The sequence below is a fragment of the Manacus candei genome, unplaced genomic scaffold (assembly GCF_025592945.1).
Source record: "Manacus candei isolate 608988 ecotype Guabito, Panama unplaced genomic scaffold, ASM2559294v1 h1tg000060l, whole genome shotgun sequence".
In the NCBI taxonomy this organism is placed as follows: domain Eukaryota; kingdom Metazoa; phylum Chordata; class Aves; order Passeriformes; family Pipridae; genus Manacus; species Manacus candei.
This window is the reverse complement of record NW_026138108.1, coordinates 2,757,770-2,776,412: the sequence shown is the minus strand read 5'-3', so window position 1 is coordinate 2,776,412 and position 18,643 is coordinate 2,757,770. Positions and strand designations below refer to the sequence as shown.

At 45.0% G+C, this 18,643-nt stretch overlaps 2 protein-coding genes across 3 annotated transcripts in view; one reads left to right on the top strand and one right to left on the bottom strand.

The window, feature by feature from the left end:
* TSPAN4 (tetraspanin 4) overlaps nt 1-12,978 on the bottom strand; it is a 435,304-nt gene extending 422,326 nt beyond the window's left edge. Inside the window, exon 1 of one of the 2 annotated variants that reach the window (XM_051804242.1) lies at nt 12,752-12,978. The gene's annotated coding sequence lies outside the window, so the exon portion shown is untranslated. The remainder of the gene's footprint in view (nt 1-12,751) is intronic. The other variant, XM_051804246.1, reaches the window with a different exon arrangement.
* A 94-nt stretch (nt 12,979-13,072) lies between these two features.
* Nucleotides 13,073-17,085, top strand: POLR2L (RNA polymerase II, I and III subunit L). The gene is made up of 3 exons (XM_051803935.1): nt 13,073-13,208; nt 13,439-13,546; nt 16,618-17,085. Exons 2-3 carry the CDS (start codon nt 13,452-13,454, stop codon nt 16,724-16,726), a joined length of 204 nt encoding a protein of 67 aa, XP_051659895.1. The 5' UTR covers nt 13,073-13,208; nt 13,439-13,451; the 3' UTR covers nt 16,727-17,085.
* Nucleotides 17,086-18,643: the final 1,558 nt, after the last annotated feature.

The following is an 18,643-nucleotide window of genomic DNA, read 5'->3' as shown; positions in this document are numbered from 1 at the left end:
AAATTTGAGGTCCTTATTCCAGACCACCGGGCATACAGGGACATTGACAGTCACACACTCAAATTCACCAGTGACACATATAAGCAGCAAAAAATTAAGTGGGAAGGTTCCCTTCCTCCTCCTGCGTCATTAGAGCCTCATCTTTTTCTCTGTAAAGATTTTAAAAAGAGAAAACCACTCTGAAATTAAATGGGAGGGGTGTAAAAAGTGCCTGGAACAAAATACCGTATGTGCAATGCCTCTTCTCCTCTTCCATGAGCCGCAAAAGTAAACAGCACCTTCTCTGGCAGAAACAACAGGGCTGTCTTATGTAACTGGGAGACGGAGGGAGAGGGAAGGGTCAGGAAAAACACACACTGTCCACAGTTCAGAAAAGAGCCTCTTTCAGCAGCCATGAGCAAGAAGCCTGCAGAAATGACAGCTTTGCCACCTCCCTGCCCAGCTGGCTCTCTGACCTGGCTAGAAGCAGCATCCAACATCGCAGGAAGATCTGGCTTTGCTCCTGACACTGCTGGCCAGTGGCCTTATACACAGGATGACAGAATGCTGCTCTCCTCACAAGTTATGATGGGGCAATTTATTTTCATTGGCATGAGCAGAGAAGGAGAGCCAGTCTGATCCACTCTGCAGCAGCAGGACATGCGAAAGGCAATTTTACACGTGTACGTCATACAGTCCTAACACAGTACACACATTACATAACCCATCTTTGAAGGAAAACATTCAAGAGAAACCTTTGATTTCAGAAAATGAACTGATGCATTTACAGTCAGAACCTTCAACCTTCAATCCCTGTCAAACATGTGCTCCTACCTCGAAGTAAAAGCCTGTTTTGACTTTCTTCATGACTATCATCTCCCCATTCTCTCTTCCCACAGCAATCTGCTGTATAGAGTCGCAGGAGAATTTTCCCACCCTGTTGACATCCTTTCCTCCTTGCTACACCCAGTTCAGTCCATGCACAAGCTGCAGGCTGTACTGGGTAGAGCGTAACAAATCCATCCCAATCCAGCTGCTCATAAGCAGCTATTACAAGTCAAGGCCAAACTAGTAAGTAGCAACTTTATGTGCATCTGTGGCCATGCAGACTGTTCCACAGTAAATCTAGAAACTACTAATAGTCACACTCTGCTCTCATCATCTGCACACAGGCATGCACTTACATTCAGAGGTGCTAAACACCCATCAGGTTTTTTGCATCCTCTGTGATGACTTCCCAGTTCTCCAAATTTGTTGTTCCCCACTCTGATCCTTGAGACTTAATAAACATTAAATAGGCTTGGCATATTGGGATTTCAGAAAACCTTTTTTCTCTCCAATACTTCCAGCTTTCAGCAAGTCCCTTACACACCAATATCTTCCAAACTGTGGCTCAGAAACATGTCCTGTTTTCCAATATCCATGCAGCCGACCAAATGCTTAGCTCTACAGTAGCACTATCAAGTGTAAATCCTCACAGACATCAAATCATAACAAGAAGTTTCGAGTTAAAAAAAAAAAAAAGAAAAAGAACTCAAAACAAACAACTTAAATGGCTGCTAAAAACATCAATATATCAGCTGCAATAGCAGCACTTCAGAGAAGATTTTTCTGGGACTTTTTATTATTACTATTATCTTATCTGCAGAAGGCAAGCCAAGAAAAGAGAAATAGATGGAACCAAGCCCTGCATCTGAACAAGCTCTCTGCAAGCAAATGCAGACACGTTTCAGGGCTGGCAGAACACTGTGCTGAAATTAAGTGGTGTGGGTTCTGACAGAAACACAATTTTTCAGATCTGGTATGAAATCTGTAATGCATGCCACTGAATAAAACTTCCATAGGCTGTACAGCAGCACCTAAATATTTGTCTTACTGCTGTTCATCCGTAGCTGGCACACATTCAGAGACTACAAAGACAAAGCCAAACCAAAGCTCAGACTGACTTTTCTACCTCCAATTTGCATTGCACTTTTCCCTCCAGGGATCTTGCATGGCTTGGTTTGGATTCCATCCCAGCTCAGTCCCAAACAGAGAGATGTCTCAAACAATTTCAATACACCAACAGATTTCATTTTAAATTTAAGTATTCAAAATTACTTTGAATGCACATTCTTGACATTTCAATGCTATTCTGGATAACCTTTTAATCCACCCAATTTTTTACTACATAGTTACAGTGTAGGGCATTTGGACTAAACTAAACCCAGAAATTTTAAACAAGACAGCATGAAAGCTCTTTGGGTGGAGTACTGCTTTCCCATGGGAAATTAAAACTTCATCACTAGCCTTTCAGAATTTGGCTGCGTCAAATTCTGTCCACCATGAGCAGGACAAAGCCATGAGACAGCAGCAAAAGGAGGAGACTCCATAAGGCAAATAAGCTAGTTCTGACTTTCACCTCTTTCACTGCAGATAAGGGGACAACTAACTACCAAATGTCTTGAGAATGTGGAGCAAATATGCAACTCTACAAGTTATATAAAAGCCTGCCCAACAGAACTAGTCATGAACAGGCAAAGGCAGGGTTAATACATACACTCTGTGCAGGGGTATGCACCCATATACCTACAAGAAAATACCATTAGGAGGGGTCACCAAAACCATTTTCCTCGCTGTAACAAATAATTTAGGCAGCAGTAAAGGATAGCTGGCTCTTTCACAGCAGTACTTCCCTTCAGAATCGGTACTGTGCATGGTAAATGGAGCTTCCATTACCAAAAGCCACAGGGTGCAAAAGCAGTCTGACTTTGGATGAATCCTTGCTAGGACTGAACCTGCACAGGTAAACTAAGTGCATAAGGAAAGAACCCTAGGGGGCAGGAAAAAAAGCCAGAAAACAAGGCTTAATAAACTGTAAATGCTTTCGTACAGAAAATCTTGTGTGTTATTACACCGGCCAAAACAATGGACCAGAACTGGTTCTACTGTCATAATACAGTACAAAAGAACCTGAAACCAATATTGTCTACCAATGGCTCATCATGTGTCCCATGAATTAAGGGCTTGGCAATAACCCAGCAGCCACAAGGCTTATGACAGCTTTCTCAGGAACTTATGAGAATTTGACTTCTTTCCAATAAGTCCCTTAGGTTCCCTGAGGAATCCTCAAACAGTTTTTCAAGCCCTAGGAGTCAGGCCAGTTGACAGAAAAAAGAAGATACCCAAAAGGCACTACAATGACAATCCCGCAGCAGAGCAGGAATGCAGGCAAGCAATAAAACTGATGCTAAACAGATCCACAATAAACTGGTCCTAACCATAATGTGAACAGTAGGGCACTGCCAAAATGAAATGGTCATTTAGAGACAGAGGAAGCAAAGAAATACAAAACCTGAATAGAACAGTAAGAGATCACAGACTACTTTCAGAAAGCCTACCACTGCATCTAGATGAAGGTATCTCCTCTTCTGAGTGTAACTCTTTGTATCCTCACCTCTTGTACGGGAGCAGGATGTTCTGGGCAGTTCTTGCTTTCTGCTATAAAGGCATTCTATTGTCCTTTATTATCATTATTCTTCGAGTAAAAAAATTCTTTTGTGTGACAAAAAAGTCCTAGTCATTCCAGAGTCCCCTTCTCCAGATGTCCTGATTCTCTGACAAAGGCAGAATGCCCTAACAATACTAGCAGTACAGGCAGAGCCACTGCAGCACAGCTCTAGCCCACTACCACCATGACTGAAGTTAAGAATGTTGAAAAAAGTGCATCATGCTGGCACTTCTCTACAGAAGCAATAGCTCTTCTGTGCTCCAAAACCCCTTCTTCAATCCATAAAGTGGCTGCATATGTGCTGGGGGGAAAGCCATTCTTTCACCCACATACCATTTTGTTCTGCAGAATAGAAGGGAAAGTGCATTTGTTGAGCATATATTTTAAGAAGATCAATTAACCTGAGTCCACATACTGGGGATGTAGCTCAACAGAGAAGCAGAAAAACACTTCTTTGCAGAAATGCAAATACACCCAAACACACCTTCGGTCCTGGTGCACACGGGTGGCATCCTTTGTGTAACACTGCCCATGGCCAACATTCACCCACGTTACAGATAAACCACTGCACAATTCAGTTCTTACAGAGCTAAACAGAATTCACAAACACATTCATCTTCAGAGGCTTCTCAATACAAACAGAAAAAACTATCTTTCACAGAATACAGGTATTTGCTTCATATTAAGATTTTAGCTTCCCTAGTAAGAATGGCAAATGTCATAAATCAAGAAAAGAAGTGAAGCAGTTTGACAAGGTCATATAGGGGGCCTTGAGGAAATGGCCCTGGCTGGAGGGACATCCCAGGAAAGAGAATCCACATCCATGCTCTCAGTATGCCACTTCTCAGGCCAGGTGGATGCAAGGGTGAAATGTGGAAAGATGTCTTTGTTTATGCCTACTTGGAAGAGAGCAAATTTAAGGAACCAGAATAATTTGGGGGCATCCTCAAAATACTCAGCATATCCTAAAGGAGAGGGGAAAAGTGCTCTCCAAATAGTTTTGGGGAGAGCACAGGTATATACAGTTAAGTACCATTTTTATATCAGGCAAGATTTTTAGGTTTGAAGGCAAGCTGCAAACAAAACTGCAACCTTGATCTCCCTGTTCTTTTTACTTAAGGCCAAAAATGAATGCAAAACCACAACCAAACCCACCAGGTCCCTGGGCACAGCTCAAGCAGCCTATTGTTCCAGGAGGACTTATCAATCACTACAGATAACCCTCTCTGAGCACGTCACATGATTGAAGGCTTTCCTTTATTATGCCCTCACACCACGACCCAGCGAAGCAGCAGCGGTATCAGATCAGACAAAGGAAGGGCTGCCCTTCAGAACACACTCCTGAATAACTGCTCCCCGAGGTGCACCGTGTGTGGTTCTGCTGTGCGCAGCGGGAATGCGAGAGTAACCACGCCACGTGTGCCATCACTTACCGGGTTTAAAGAGGCAACACACCCGAAAACAACCAGGAAATTCAGAAGTCAAGCCGGTCTTGTAATCTCAAGTTTCTTAAAACTTCTAGACTACTTAAAACCCAGTATACTGCAACATTCTCAAATATTATACACATGCCGAACAGTGTTGAACTGCTGGGTACAGACAACAGACGACGGAAAACTGAGCGAAAGCGAGCTCTCCGCAGCTCGGTCCCAGCTCCACCATGCTGTGCTTCACCACTGTGCAGGCCTCAGGGTTTCTCTGCAGCAAGCTGCAGACTCTCCCTCAGGCCTGGGGCTAACACACCCTACCGTTTCCCAACCCCCTGCTACTCCAATGCCACTGTGTTGTGATTAAAATACTGGAACCAGTTCTTGAATAAAAAAGAAATTCACCTGCAAGCAAAACAACTTCAAAATCCATATTCATAAAGAATGTTTGAGGAATGTAAAGGCCTCTCTCCTTTACTCACCGAAACATAACAGTTCTCGGTCTTTCATATAAAACATGCCACAGTTTCTCTCTCTCCTGCAGCGCAGTCACTGTGCCTGTGTCTATCACTGTATTACCTCAATATTTTTTTCAAAAAGCACTTCTCTAACAAAAAGGAATTCACTCGTACAAAAGCAAACTGTATTGCTTCTGCAAAATTTCATTTGAGACTCTACAGCTAAAGTGCAGGACCCCTACGGTTACCAGTTCTGCAGTGTGATATCTTCAGCATCCCTTGTGAGATGAAGCATGTCACCTTAATGCATGCTTAAGGTAAGAGAACGACCAGGCTGATTGGCTTCATCACCCTAAGGACACAGAGACTGACATACTTAATCTGATGAGAGACACTAAAGCAGTGCCTCTTAATATTTTATGAAACATTTGGCTGTTTTTAATTTTAAAAACAGCAGCTCAATAAACAAAGCAATGGAGCATTCCCTGTGGATGACACTATGAGAGGTGTACAGCAGCCCACTCAGCTGAGTGATGATACCCAATGTATCGACTATGTCCTCCTCCTCACATCCATGCTGGAAGGCCCATACACCGGGAGGGCTCAGGTTCTGCACACCAAGGACTTTTTCAGAAATAATTGTCTTTCCCCAGAATGCAGCACACAGCAGCTCTGGGGGTGGTTTAGGACATCCAGCTTCCATCTAGCACCTTAATCTGGAAACCACAGGCTGACATGCCCAAGATGAGCAAATTGTTTTAATATGAAAAACTGCATTTTCTTCACTACTCGCTCAGTTCTGGAACACGACAAGATACAGACTTGCATGAAACCTAAAATGCAAGCATCCCATTGTATTGCTACCACAAACTTGCTTTAAGACTACCTGCTTCCTTAAGTAGCCACTACTGGCCACTTAAAGAGATAAGATATTCAGCAAGATGGATCCTTGCTCCCACTTATAATAACCACCTTCTATTCCCACTCCCATGAAGACTTGCAAGGTGCAAGACCAGTCAGAAGAAAAAGCTCAAGCATCAAGTTTGAATACAGGCACAAGGACCCCCAGGGGCTCAAAGGACAGCCTTCAGCAGAGCCTGCTCTTTAATTCTGTGCTCCAAATACATCCATCATCACTTATGAAAGCCTCGCCAATAAGACTTAAAACCTAAGTTAGAAATGCCCCCATTTCATTTCACTGAAGTTCAGAAACTCATAGATAGCCAGCTCCTACAAGAGGGATGACTCGCTACAGTCTCATTAAATGGAGATATATCCTGATGGGAGAGGACCTGTGTGTACACCCACAGGAAGAAGTTCCCAGCCAAAGACAGGAAGCGCATCAGAGACAAAAGCACATCCATGAGCTCAATGGGAATACACACAGTCCTCTCACCATGGGAGACCACCACCTTGGGGCTCCTCCCTTCAAGCATTAATAATTGACAAGTCTTGGCCTCACCTCAACTTCACAGTCCTTTCTTTACTCTGGAAAGAAAGATTCTGCAGAAATTAAAAGCATTATTCCAAGAAAGGGGATTATTTTGTCATCTGAGGACACTTGCATGGAAGAGCAGAGCTGATGGGCAGTCTTGTGATCTTTCTGATTAAAATGCTGCCTCGGGACATTACTCTCCCCCTCCAACATGAAACAGTCAATTAGCCTGTGATATATATTCATGTAATAAAGGCTTTTTCTTATAAAATATGTCAATCCAAGACTGGCTATACTTTTACCTTGAAGTGACCTTACTAAGAAGAAACATGACAATTAAAACCAGTCTTAAACTAGTTAAACACTGGCATCTGAGGCAGCAGCAAAGTGAGGTAGTAGACAGGTGTGTTTTTCAATCCCATCTCAGTGCTTTAAAATAAATAAATAAAAAAGGAAGGGGTAAGGGGGTTTCATTTCCATGAAGAGCTATCTTAACCCTTCATTATTAATTTTATGTATATATATACATATACACATACAGCTACCCTTACCTGCTACCTACAGCAACCTCTACAGATACTACAGCATATTAAACTGAATAGAGCAAAATTCTGTTCGCAGCATCAGACACAACGGTGTCAGATGACCACCAATGGACAATTCCCAGACCAGTCTCTTACACCACATAAAAAAAGTCATTACTGAAACAAGAACTACCTTTGTGGACCATCCATCCCTAGCCAGAACACCACCCCAGCTTTGACTTTTAAGCACAACCAGGATGATCACAGATGGTTCAGCTGTGCTTCTCCACAGCAATGCCCTGCCCCCAAGGGCCCACCGAAATAGCACTAACATACACAAGGAGCGGGGACAGCTCCATAAGTCTTAGACACTTACCCAACGCCACCACTCCTCCCAGCTCGTTAGCAGGAGCAATTGGTAAATATGCCGCAGAGCTCATTAAAGATAGCTTAATGAATACCCCGTATGCTGTCAGAGTCCCGAGTCCAGAGCACCATCCCAGCATCCTAATTCCTGTCCAGTAAAGCGAAGCATAGTCTCTGCCCCACAAAAATAACAAGATAAAGTCGCTGCCCTCTTCTCAAGTAGTAGGCAGTGATCTCTACGCCTAACACTACGACACCTTAAACTGTTTTACGGAAAAACATTTGCATTTTTGGATGCATCTATGGGACTTCCTGATACACTCTATTTAGCAGAGACATCTGTTACTCAATATATATATTTCATCTAAATCCCACCCTCTGAATCATTTCCATCAGTTGTCACTAATGAAGCTTTGTGTGCAAAACCAAGTGCATTCTGCCCCCATTAGGAAGCCAATTACGGCAGGAAAAACAAGCAATTAACAAGGTGCAAAATAAACATCTTGCCACCTGCCTTTTAATAGCAACCCCACTTCAAACAAGTCACAGCCTCAGCACAGCTTTCAAAATTGGCAACTGATATTATATATGTATTTATGCAGCACCTGTTCTTCATTGCAATAAATATTACAGGCTTACCAGATAAGGTCAGCATATTTAAAAAAACATATAGCAAGTATTAAAACCTGCTTTGAGGCCCGGAATGTTGCTTTTAATGAAATCAGCAGCATCAGGCGTGTCTGGTATTACAGTGAAGCTGCAGTCACATCCCCAGCTTAGAGAGATTTCTCCTCATTTCTACTTGCTTAGCAGCTTCTCTATTTGTTTCACTAAATCCAGCGGCCCGAGCAGCTATTACACAGCGTGCAGGGCAATAATAATGCAACGCTCTACAGAGTAGATGAGTCTTTCTTCTTTCCCTCATCTCTTCCTCTCCTTGGCTTTCTCCACCTCCCTACCATCACATCACTAAATCCAATTGCATTGTGGAGCTAGGGGGACACTGCAACCCACTCAAAAAAAAAAAAAATCAAGGCAAACCCAAATCTAGATTCAGCTTACTCTTTGCTCCTTAAGCCTTCATGCTTTAGAAGGGAAAGGAGGGAAATCCTTCCAAAGTCACACTAGCTAGCTCCAGAGGGAGCCACTTTTCTTTCCCTTTTGTGGAACAGGATGAATGTCACACTTCTGAGTAGTTAACCAAGACTAAAGAAAGCCCAAGAGTAAATCTGCAGGATTTAATAACCGTGCAAGTGGAAAATGTGCCTGAGAAAAGAGCAGCCAAGCTTCATCTTACAATTTGTTTGTTTTTCAATCTTCGCCTCTGCTCTGGCTCTCTAGAGCTACATATTTGTTAAGCTTTCCATGTCACGTTTCAGTTCCTGACTAATGTCCAATTTAAGCACTCATTTCAAGATTCATTCAAGTCTTTTTGTCTTAAAGTTCTTCCCTCTCTGGGCTCTGTTGAGATCTGAGGAGTAAAACACTGAATATGGTACTTTTGCAACCATCTACAGGATTCTGGGATGTTTCCTGGAGATGGAGTGAAAACAGATCCTTCTCTAAATGACCACAGGAAGTAATAGGAAACAGAGCTTTTAACTCCAAACAGGGCCAACAAGGCTACCCACAGTTTTATAGGAGGTTGCAAGTCATGATCAATAGTAACTAAACAATCCTTCAGTGAAAAGTTCTTCTAAGAAGCCCTGAATTTAAACAACTATTCACTACCCTTGAATACAACTGCTGCCTAACTGGCAAGTCAGATCCTAATGACCCATGTCTTCAGTTCTGGTGATTATCTACAAGTATGCAGAATAAGCAAAGTAAGAAGAAGGGGAACACTGACAGAAGGTGAAAAGTAGTGAAAGGTGAAAGTTTTCCAAACTCATAAGGAGGCACACCTAAACTTGACTTACTGCAACCCACAAAGTAAAAAAAATTCTCAGCCACTGGCTTCTCACGCTACCAGTACAAGTGCAGAGATCCCACAACTCTTTCCTACAGCCATAATTACAGAGACAAGGTCACAAAAGACACAATCTGCCAACATGAGCTGCACGAGGTCATGTGGCCACTCTAGTTATAAAAGTATTTTAAGAGTAGTTCAGTCAGTCAGGTCACTTAACTGACTTTATTTTTGTCTGTTTTTCAAACAAGCAGCAATATTTTCCCTTACAGTTTGTGTGTGGGAGAACAGGAAGTAGGATCTACCCCTTAGTCACCAGCCTAGTATTTCAGCACGCATCCCTAACAATGCCATGGAGTGGTCATGTCCCGCTGCATTTTGTAGGTCTAAATCCACCAAAAATGCCAAGAAGCCTCAGCCCAACAGTGACAGTGGGACAGAGCACTGACAGCTTTCAGAAGTCGTTCAGATCACAGGAAGTCCTGCCCTGCATTAACCAAGAAGTGGGATGTATTATCTGCAAAGCCCCACAACAAAGCTCCATGTGACAGAAGCTGCTCCAGCTGCACATCAGAAAGGCAGCCCACAGCTCCCAAGCTTACTTCAACTTGATTAGTTCTAGGGCAGTCTCTTCCACTTAATGCTGAGAAGAGACCCAATGTGTTTCCTGACCAGAAGGCTGCCTGAAGACCCCAAGAATCAGCAGTTTGGGAACTGCTGCTTGTTGAAGGTAGCAAGAGACCAGAAATGTGACAAGAACTTACTGTGAGAAAGCCTTGTAGTTCTAGGATTAGTTCTAGGAGACAGGACTCCAATTCTTCTTCCAAGGATGCTTAAAGAGATCTAATTCTCCAACTCTTACAGCCCTCTTCAGAAAGATGCTTGAAGATACCAAATTTGACTAAATACTAAACTTCAACAGGTGAGTGTCAACAGTACCCAGCTCACCTGAACAAGAGTTGAAAGGTGACAATGCCACAACTGGCTCACACTGCAGAGTTCCCCTAATCAGTGTGAGCTACAGGCAATTAATAACCGACTCTGATTCCAAATAGTCACGTGCACACTCCCCCCGTGCCGCCTCATCTCTTTTAAACAGACTTCTGTGGTTTGGCAAATGGTCAGATTAAGTAGAGGATACATGAAGTTAAGCAAAGAATGTTCTCAGTATGCAGCAGTCTCTGCAGGTCATAGATCATAAAAATCCTTACAATTCCTAGGATCAAAGAAGCTACAGCCATAAAATACTATTAGTTCGCTAAGTCCATCACCCAGCCAAAGCAGGTTATCCAGAAAAGACATGACAAAGTTATAGCGTATGAATAAGCTGAGTAAATTTTTATTTGAAAAAAAGACAGTAAGCAAAGTCATATACATGAACTAGGTCTGAAAGTTAAAATTTAGTTTTGTTTCTAAGAAATAAGCAAGCACATTTCTACAAGGCAGCTATAACATGCTAACCTACATCTAATGATGTGGTTTTGCCATGAAACCCCGGCAACAGCCCTTCTTTCTCACTCTCAATTGCAAATTTCCATCTCCAAACACAAATGCTTTTCACCACACAGTTCAGTAAGAAAATTACTTTGGAGCCCTAGTGCTGAAAATGCATAAAAGCACAATCTTCAAATTCTCAGCACTCCCCCCCCCCAAAAAAAAAGAAATCAAAGGAGAAAAAGAAAAGACACAGTTTGGCTCCCGCTGGCCTACAATAACAATAATGATAATAATCTAGAGGTTGCAGGAGGTTCGTCTACACTCCATGCCAAGTCAATTTGCTCCATTCACAACTGTGTATAATTGTCCCTGGGACTGCAAAAATTACTGTCTTTTCACTCGCAACAGTACTGTAAAAATGCTTTCAAACAACCACAAACCCTTATTTGTTAAAACAAAACTATTTGCTCTTTTACGGTTCATGTTAGGTCTGGCATTCTATGCAGAGGGTCAATAATCCAGTCGTTCAAAAAATAGTCACGAAAGACGTATTAACATAAGCTGTGCATTAAGACACATTTATATGCCTGACAGTAATGGCTCTGCGCTGTGCACTGTATCAACTCACACATACTTTAGCAGAAAAATAAAACACTTCGGAAGAATTTCTGCTCTCCCAAGGACAATTAGCATAACACTAATGCTGAAACGAGAGAGCAATAAGGACTGACAGAGGCATGCTTCATCCCAGTCTCCAGAACAGTAGTGCCTGTCCCTAAAGTTTGCACCCATCACAGCATGCTTCCCTCTGCTAAGCGCACACAGCCCGTGCCTAATGCTTCCCCAATCCTTAGATTAACGAAACACAAGTAAGCAGTTTCGAGATGCATTATCCTCTGCTACCAAACCTCCCCGGCGCGGGGTGCCCAAGGGGATCGGCCGCGTCGCCCGCAGCCACGCTTCGCCTCCCGAGCCCAGGGAGCTTCCCTGGCTCTCGGACAGCAGTGGAAGGCTCCTCAGGGTGCGGGCTGTGCCCGCGGCGCTGCCCCGCACAGCCGGCGGTGCCCCGGGGGCAGCGCACGACGTCGCGGAACCGCTCCGTGCGTATTCCAGCGAATTCCAGCCGCGCACGGTCACGGCAGGGCGGAGCAGCACCGCGAGTTAACGGGACGGCGCCGAGTCCCATCTGGCCCCCGAGTTTGAAAACTCTCGGCAAACCCGCAGCCACCACAGCGCCCACAACTTGGCCGGGGCTGGAGGGAGCGAGTGCCTTCAGAGGGACACCGCCTGTCCGGGCTGCGGGAGCCGTGGAACAGCCGCCACCCCCGGGAGCGGGAGCCGGAGCGGGCTGTGCCGCCGCCTCCCGCCCGAGGGAGCCCCGACACCGCGGGGAAACGGCCCCGAGAGAGCCCCAAAACCGCGGGGAAATAGCCCCGAGCGGCCGCGGCGCCGCTCCGACAGCGCCGCAACACAGCGACCACGGCGGGTCCCACGGCCCCCTCTCTCCCTGCCCCTGCCGGCCTCCCCTCACCCGGGGTCGGACCGGCTCTGCAGCCGCGGGGACACCGCGGTGGAGCGGCGGGGGGGCTGCGCGGGGCACCCCGGCTCCGTCCAGCAGCCCTGCCCGCCGGTATCCCCCCCCTCCACCAGGATGCCGGGGCCGCCGGGATGCCCACCTACCCACCCTTCCGACGGGAATGCCCTGAATGCCGGGATACCCACTCACCGCTCCGCCGGACAAGGCTCGCGGGTGCCGTGCTGCAGCAGCCACCAGTTGCGCTTCCCGCCCGGGACGGCTGCAGTACCTCAGGCAGGACGGGATGCGAAGTCTCACCGCCACCGCAGCCCTTCTCGCAACGCAACAAGTGGCGCGGGGCGGGGGCGGCGCGGGGGCGGTGGCGGAGCGGCCGCTCAGCGCTCGGGGCGCCCCGGCTGCCACTCACCGCGCCGCGCGCCCGGCGCCGCCGCGACACCGCCCCCCCGCGCGCGAGCGCGCGAGCGCCGTCTCTTGGGCAGCCGGGGACGCCGTACCCTGGGCCGATACCATCGGGAGTCACTAGGGGGGGAGCCGGGCCGCTCTACCCGCCCGCCCGCCGTGCCGGCCCGCCCGGCGGCGGCAAAGTTCTCCCCGCGTGTCGCGGTGGTAGCGCTCCGGCGGCCATCGGGAGCGGAGGAGCCGCGCGGTGGGAAGCGTTCGGAAGGGACGGGGGTTTCCCGGGAATGACCGGGCGGGATCGCGGGATCTGCGGGCGGATGGGAGGGAAGGACGGGCCGCTCTCCTCCGGGGAGCCCTCGGTTCCGGGCTCCTCCGGCCGCCCCCGGGCCTGTGCGTCCCCGGCCCTGCCCGCGGTGTGTCCGAGCGCGGTGTGCGGGCGCCGGGCGGGAGTTTGATGCCGTGTTTGTGTCCTCACAGCTGCAGCGCAGAAATGATCATCCCCGTCAGGTGCTTCACGTGCGGCAAAATCGTCGGGAACAAGTGGGAAGCCTACCTTGGCCTTCTGCAGGCGGAATACACGGAAGGGTGGGTGTTTGTCGGTGTGTTCTTTGACTCACGCTTTAGGTGCGATTGTACAGTGCATAAGATCACAGAATTGTGTCCTCTGGAGATCATCTGGTTCCAACCCCGCTGCCAAGGCAGGGTCAGATGCGTTAAGTGCACGATCGTGGTATTACAGAGTAGCTGTAGAGAGGCTGAAAACCACAGGTATACATTTAACTGAGGCTATTTACCCAGAGCTTAGAAATCGTAATAGGCAGGAAAGTACTAGTTTCCCCACTGAATCTTTCAGGGCAGTAGTACAGAAGTTGCCAAGTCACAGCCTTTGTACCCAAAACATTCTCAAATGTGTAATTCCGTGCTGCTTGTTTCTTCCCTTCCCCTTCCATACACTCCGCTCTGACACCAACGTGGTGGTGGTTTTTAAAGGGAGAGAAAAGAACAAGTTACAAATGCGAGAAATAACTAGCACTGTTGACAAAGTGTACCCCTTTTAGGGTTTTTTTTTTAGAAACATTTCATATTGGCTACCCGGAATTGCTAACCTTATTTATAAGCGCTGGTTTGCTGGGGGAAGGGGAAGCTCTAAGTACCTGATTGATAGTCCTAAGGTTTCTGTTTTAAGAAGTCCGTCCATGTTTTGTGTAGCCAGAGTTGACTGTTAATAGTTCCAGGAGGGTCTAACTATGGTCAGACTACCGCAGAAGCTGTGAGAAGGAAATTCTTGAGAAATACTTACGTTGTCATCGAGTTTAAGTATGAAGAAAAAGAAAAAAAATCCATGGCTGTTGGCTATTCAAAGGAGTGAAAATGAAGTTAGAAATTACATTGAAACTGTTAAGTAGAAAGATAGTATTTGCTTTGCATTCAAATGGTTACAGATCCTAATAGTTCATACAGGTAAGTCCATTTAAAAAACTATGGGAAGAACATGTATCAGCAACAAGCACTGCCTTTTCTCTAAAGTAAAACTGAAAACATTCCTATGGTATAGGATACTATTTTGTCAAGGAAAGCTTTGCTTTTTGAGCCTCATCTAAACTGGTAGAAAGTTGTGGTTATTCGCTGTGCTTATTCTTTGATGTGGAGTTTGCACGGGAAGGATATGCTGTCCCCCCACCATTTATCAGCTCCATTAAAAACTGTCCACTGAAAATCTTTTTCTAAATCTCAGTACTTCTGTGAGCAGCCTTTTTACAGAGCATTTACATCTCAGAACTTGTCAAATGTAGCAGAGTAGTATTTTGCAGCTGCTGAATGAAAGGTATCTGTAAAGTTCCTACAAATTTTTTATTCTTTCATTTACGGAGTTAAAAACATTACAATAGTTCAGGGTCCTAATCGTTTTTCACTAATACTGAAATTTATCAGAGCTATTCTGATAGTGCTTCTGACTTATTGTCTAGGCATTGCATTTTAATATTTTCCCTGTCTTCATTATTTTTCTGCTTTTGTACAGGACAGGAAGTTGTATATTGTCATTGACAAATGCTCACTTGAAAACAATTGCTGTGGTCACTCATGTGATTCTGTGGTGCTTGTTCAAACTCATACAGTTAGGGTATTGTAAGAAGCAGCATTTTCAGATATCAAACAGTTAAAATCTTCCAGTGCAGTACTGGAATCAATGGTGGCTTAAGAAATGGATGGAAAAAATGGAAAAACTTGTCTAACAAATTAGTAGTTAAAAAAGACACCCACAACTTCCTGTTTGTCCCTTAAAAGTGTTCTTTTTTTCACAAGTCTTCAGAAGCTGGAGGAAAAGGGAAATACAACTAAAGTTGTCTTGGTTAAAAAGTATAGGATGACTTCTGGAATTCTGATTAATGTTGGTGTTTTTCATCTCTATTAACTGCATTTAGAAGTTCAGAACTTTCCAGATAGCTCTTAAAACTTAAATGTCAACAGACATCAGATGCTTTTGTTCTCAAGTGTTTTGGAAAGTTTAGATATCATGTGATATTATTTATAAGCATTCTTTTGAAGAAACCCACAGTGTTCATATACTTCTCTTAAACAACTTTTGCGGGTGCTAGTCCTAAAATGAACAGCCCTATTTATGCCCCTGAAGAACTGCGGATAGGCACAGTATCAGCAGGGACTAACTGATACCAGAGAAGTTGCTGCAGTTTGACTCCTGCATTAAAGACTGTACTGCTTGAGGCCAAACAACCCCTTTCTAGCTTATCCAGAGGCCTCCTTTCAGCCATTTGTATTTTAGAAAAGTATCCATCAGCTTCTTCCTACAGGGGAATTACAGGTTTTGGGAAATTACATTTCTTTTAAGTAAATGCATTATTATTGCACTGCATCATATCAATCTAAAGACCTGAGATCAGTCGTATGTCATGAACGTCAAATTCTGAAGTAGTACCAGACTGGCTTTATGGTTAATAGATTGGAGTTAAAAGAGCTTGGGTGTTGTCACTTATCTTTAAGAGATCTGATAGCGATAGCCATGGAAGACACGTGCAGTGGTTCAGGCTAGGATGACTCATATATCCTCTGCCCAATGATAAGAATCTGGAGCAGTCACTCGGAAGGAATTAAGTAGAAAACCTGTAAAACACAGACTTCTTGTTGATGAGCCAGCAGGTACTTATTTGTGGGGAGCAGGTTGTATAACTTAATGCTGCCTTCTATGGGAACTGGAAAGGAATTTAGCCTTTCTCAGAATTAGCATCCCTGTGGGGGGGAGTTTGCATTTTGAGTTATTTTAGTTTCTGTATATCTCACCTTTTTCGTGTGGCCTAGATTACAAATTTATCTTGTGAAATAGGCAAGTATCATGCTCAGTTTACAGAAACAGGTTGTAACAGTGCCCTTTGAAAGTTCTGTTGTTTTATCAGCTGGACACCATCTCTGGCAGCAGGTCATGTGCTGTGGCAGGGCAGAGAACAGGCAGACACCCTGTGGACAGTAAATGGAAAAGAACATTAACAGCACATGCTGAATTTCTGTGTCTTACTTTGAACTGCAAACAAATTTTCCTTTATGACTGAGCTCAAAGTAATCAGTGCGTTGCTTAGGAAACGCTTACAAGTGGTTCTGACTCACTTCATCCATTATTTTTTTTAATTGTTGTTCATTGATAGAGATGCCCTGGATGCCCTTGGTTTGAAGAGATACTGCTGCCGCAGAATGCTCCTTGCCCATGTGGATCTGATTGAGAAGCTTTTGAATTATGCACCCCTGGAGAAATAAGATAGAAAAAGTACTATGCTGCCAGCCATGTGGAACGGTATCTCCAATTCTAAACTTGAAACTGGACTTCAGGCATTAAAGGATGAAAGCCAACTGTAGTGCAACCATCGAGAGATGTTTATCTTCTGGATAAAATACTGCCCCGAGCCACTACCGTCTTTCAAGGAAACAAAGGAAAGATGAAGTCCACTTAACCGAGATTTGGAGATTAAAAGTTTGGATGCTTCTTTTTAAATCTGTGTTTGGAGTTGTTTTCTGAACTTTTAGATGCTTCTGCCAGTAAAAATAAATGTTTGTTCCTGTAGAAAAATTATTATATTTCATTACAATGTTGAAATAAAGGAGGTCTTTCCTTGTAACCTTCATAGAGTTTCTGGATAAAGTTAAGCATACTCTTCAGTGGATCTTGCCCTTTGGTCGTGCTGGTTTTTTTGAGGTGAGGGATACTGCTAAGTACCCAGTTCAGTGTCCTGCACTAGACAGGCAAGGGTTAGAAATGTGGGACTGAACTCAAGTTCCAGTGACACAGAAGTGGGTGAGCTTGTTTGGTAGAAGTGAGGCATTACTCTGGAAAGCTGCTGGAGCCAGCAGAGTACACTTTCCACCACATTTAAAGTCAACTTGTGGTCTATACTCCAATCCTTACAAAACACTGGGGCTGCTGTATCTGAAAAACCAGTGAATCAGATGGTGCAGTGCCTTTGCTGAGGTAAAACATGTGTGAGTGTTCCCATGGAAAGCACTGGATGTGAGAATTTACGCATGCTGGTGTGAACAGGATCAAAGTCCTGATCCTGCCAAGCACCTGCACCCCTCTGTAGCTGGTACATACGCAGGCTTTCCACTTGTTAGTCATTTCACTGACTTCACGTTGTTCTGCGCGTGTGGCGCGGCACTGCCTGGCCAAACCGAGAGAGCTCTGTGTTCTGGTGGCATGAAACAGGGAGTACCAGCTGTACCTGCAGGCCTTGGGAAGGTAACCTACACTGAGGCAGGCACTGACCCTGCCGAAGGGTCTCGCCTTCCTGTTGCACTATCATCTTGTAAGTTGGAGCACGTTTCACTCTCTTCTCTGACATGCAGAAAATGCAGCGTTCTGGGTGATGTGTGCACAGGCACACACACCCACCTTACCTGAAAGTGAAGGAGGCCCTTTGGTACAGCTGTGCATGCTCAGGATTCTGTGCAAATGCACGTTAGCTCATCCCTTACGGCAGCCTTGTAGAGAATGGGCTCGGAAAGGTGATAATCCCTTAGCTTGCAGCCTGTTACTCCTTGGTGCATCTAACTTTTGGCATTCACATATTGGCTGCAGGGTAAGAAATATCTCTGTGGATTCTTTTCCATAGAACTACAAAGAAGTTGAACAAAACCTGGCTTTCCAGAAATGCTAATTATTTAAGGTGTTTACTGGGTCAAACTTGTACACACAAACTAGATTGTCTCACAAAAGGAGTGGAAGGACTGCTTGCCTTTGGCTATCATCCCACCAATCTTTACACTTGACCTTGTGTTTCAATTTACTACAAGGCAACAGTAGATGTTTCCCATAGTCATCAGTTCTTCACTGAAGACATTTTAAAACCAAATGCTTTATCCTAACACAGAGAGAATTAAGCAATTAATTCTAGCATTTGTTTCATACTTGGTTGGGTAGCTTATGCTCTGCATGCCTGCTGTGTTAGCCAGCTAAACGCACTTCAAAAAAAAAAAAACAAACCAAAAACCCTTCACTCCTCTTTCAGGTTATTTTTTTAAAATGGACACTGTGAAATAGAGGATGACCTTTCCAAACTGAACTCGTGTAGGACGCTTTTCCATGCTACAGTGGAGCGTTACAGGGTGAGACGTGCCAGCTCGTTCACAGATCAATCGCCCGGGCCCCACGCTCGCTCCGTGAGCTGCACTGGAAAGCGC

Excerpts from the sequence above, each read along its gene's own strand:
- POLR2L (XM_051803935.1), top strand. The coding sequence starts at position 13,452 with ATGATCATCCCCGTCAGGTGCTTCACGTGCGGCAAAATCGTCGGGAAC. Across the intron at positions 13,547-16,617 it reads CAGGCGGAATACACGGAAGG|AGATGCCCTGGATGCCCTTG; the intron begins GTGGGTGTTTGT and ends GTTCATTGATAG.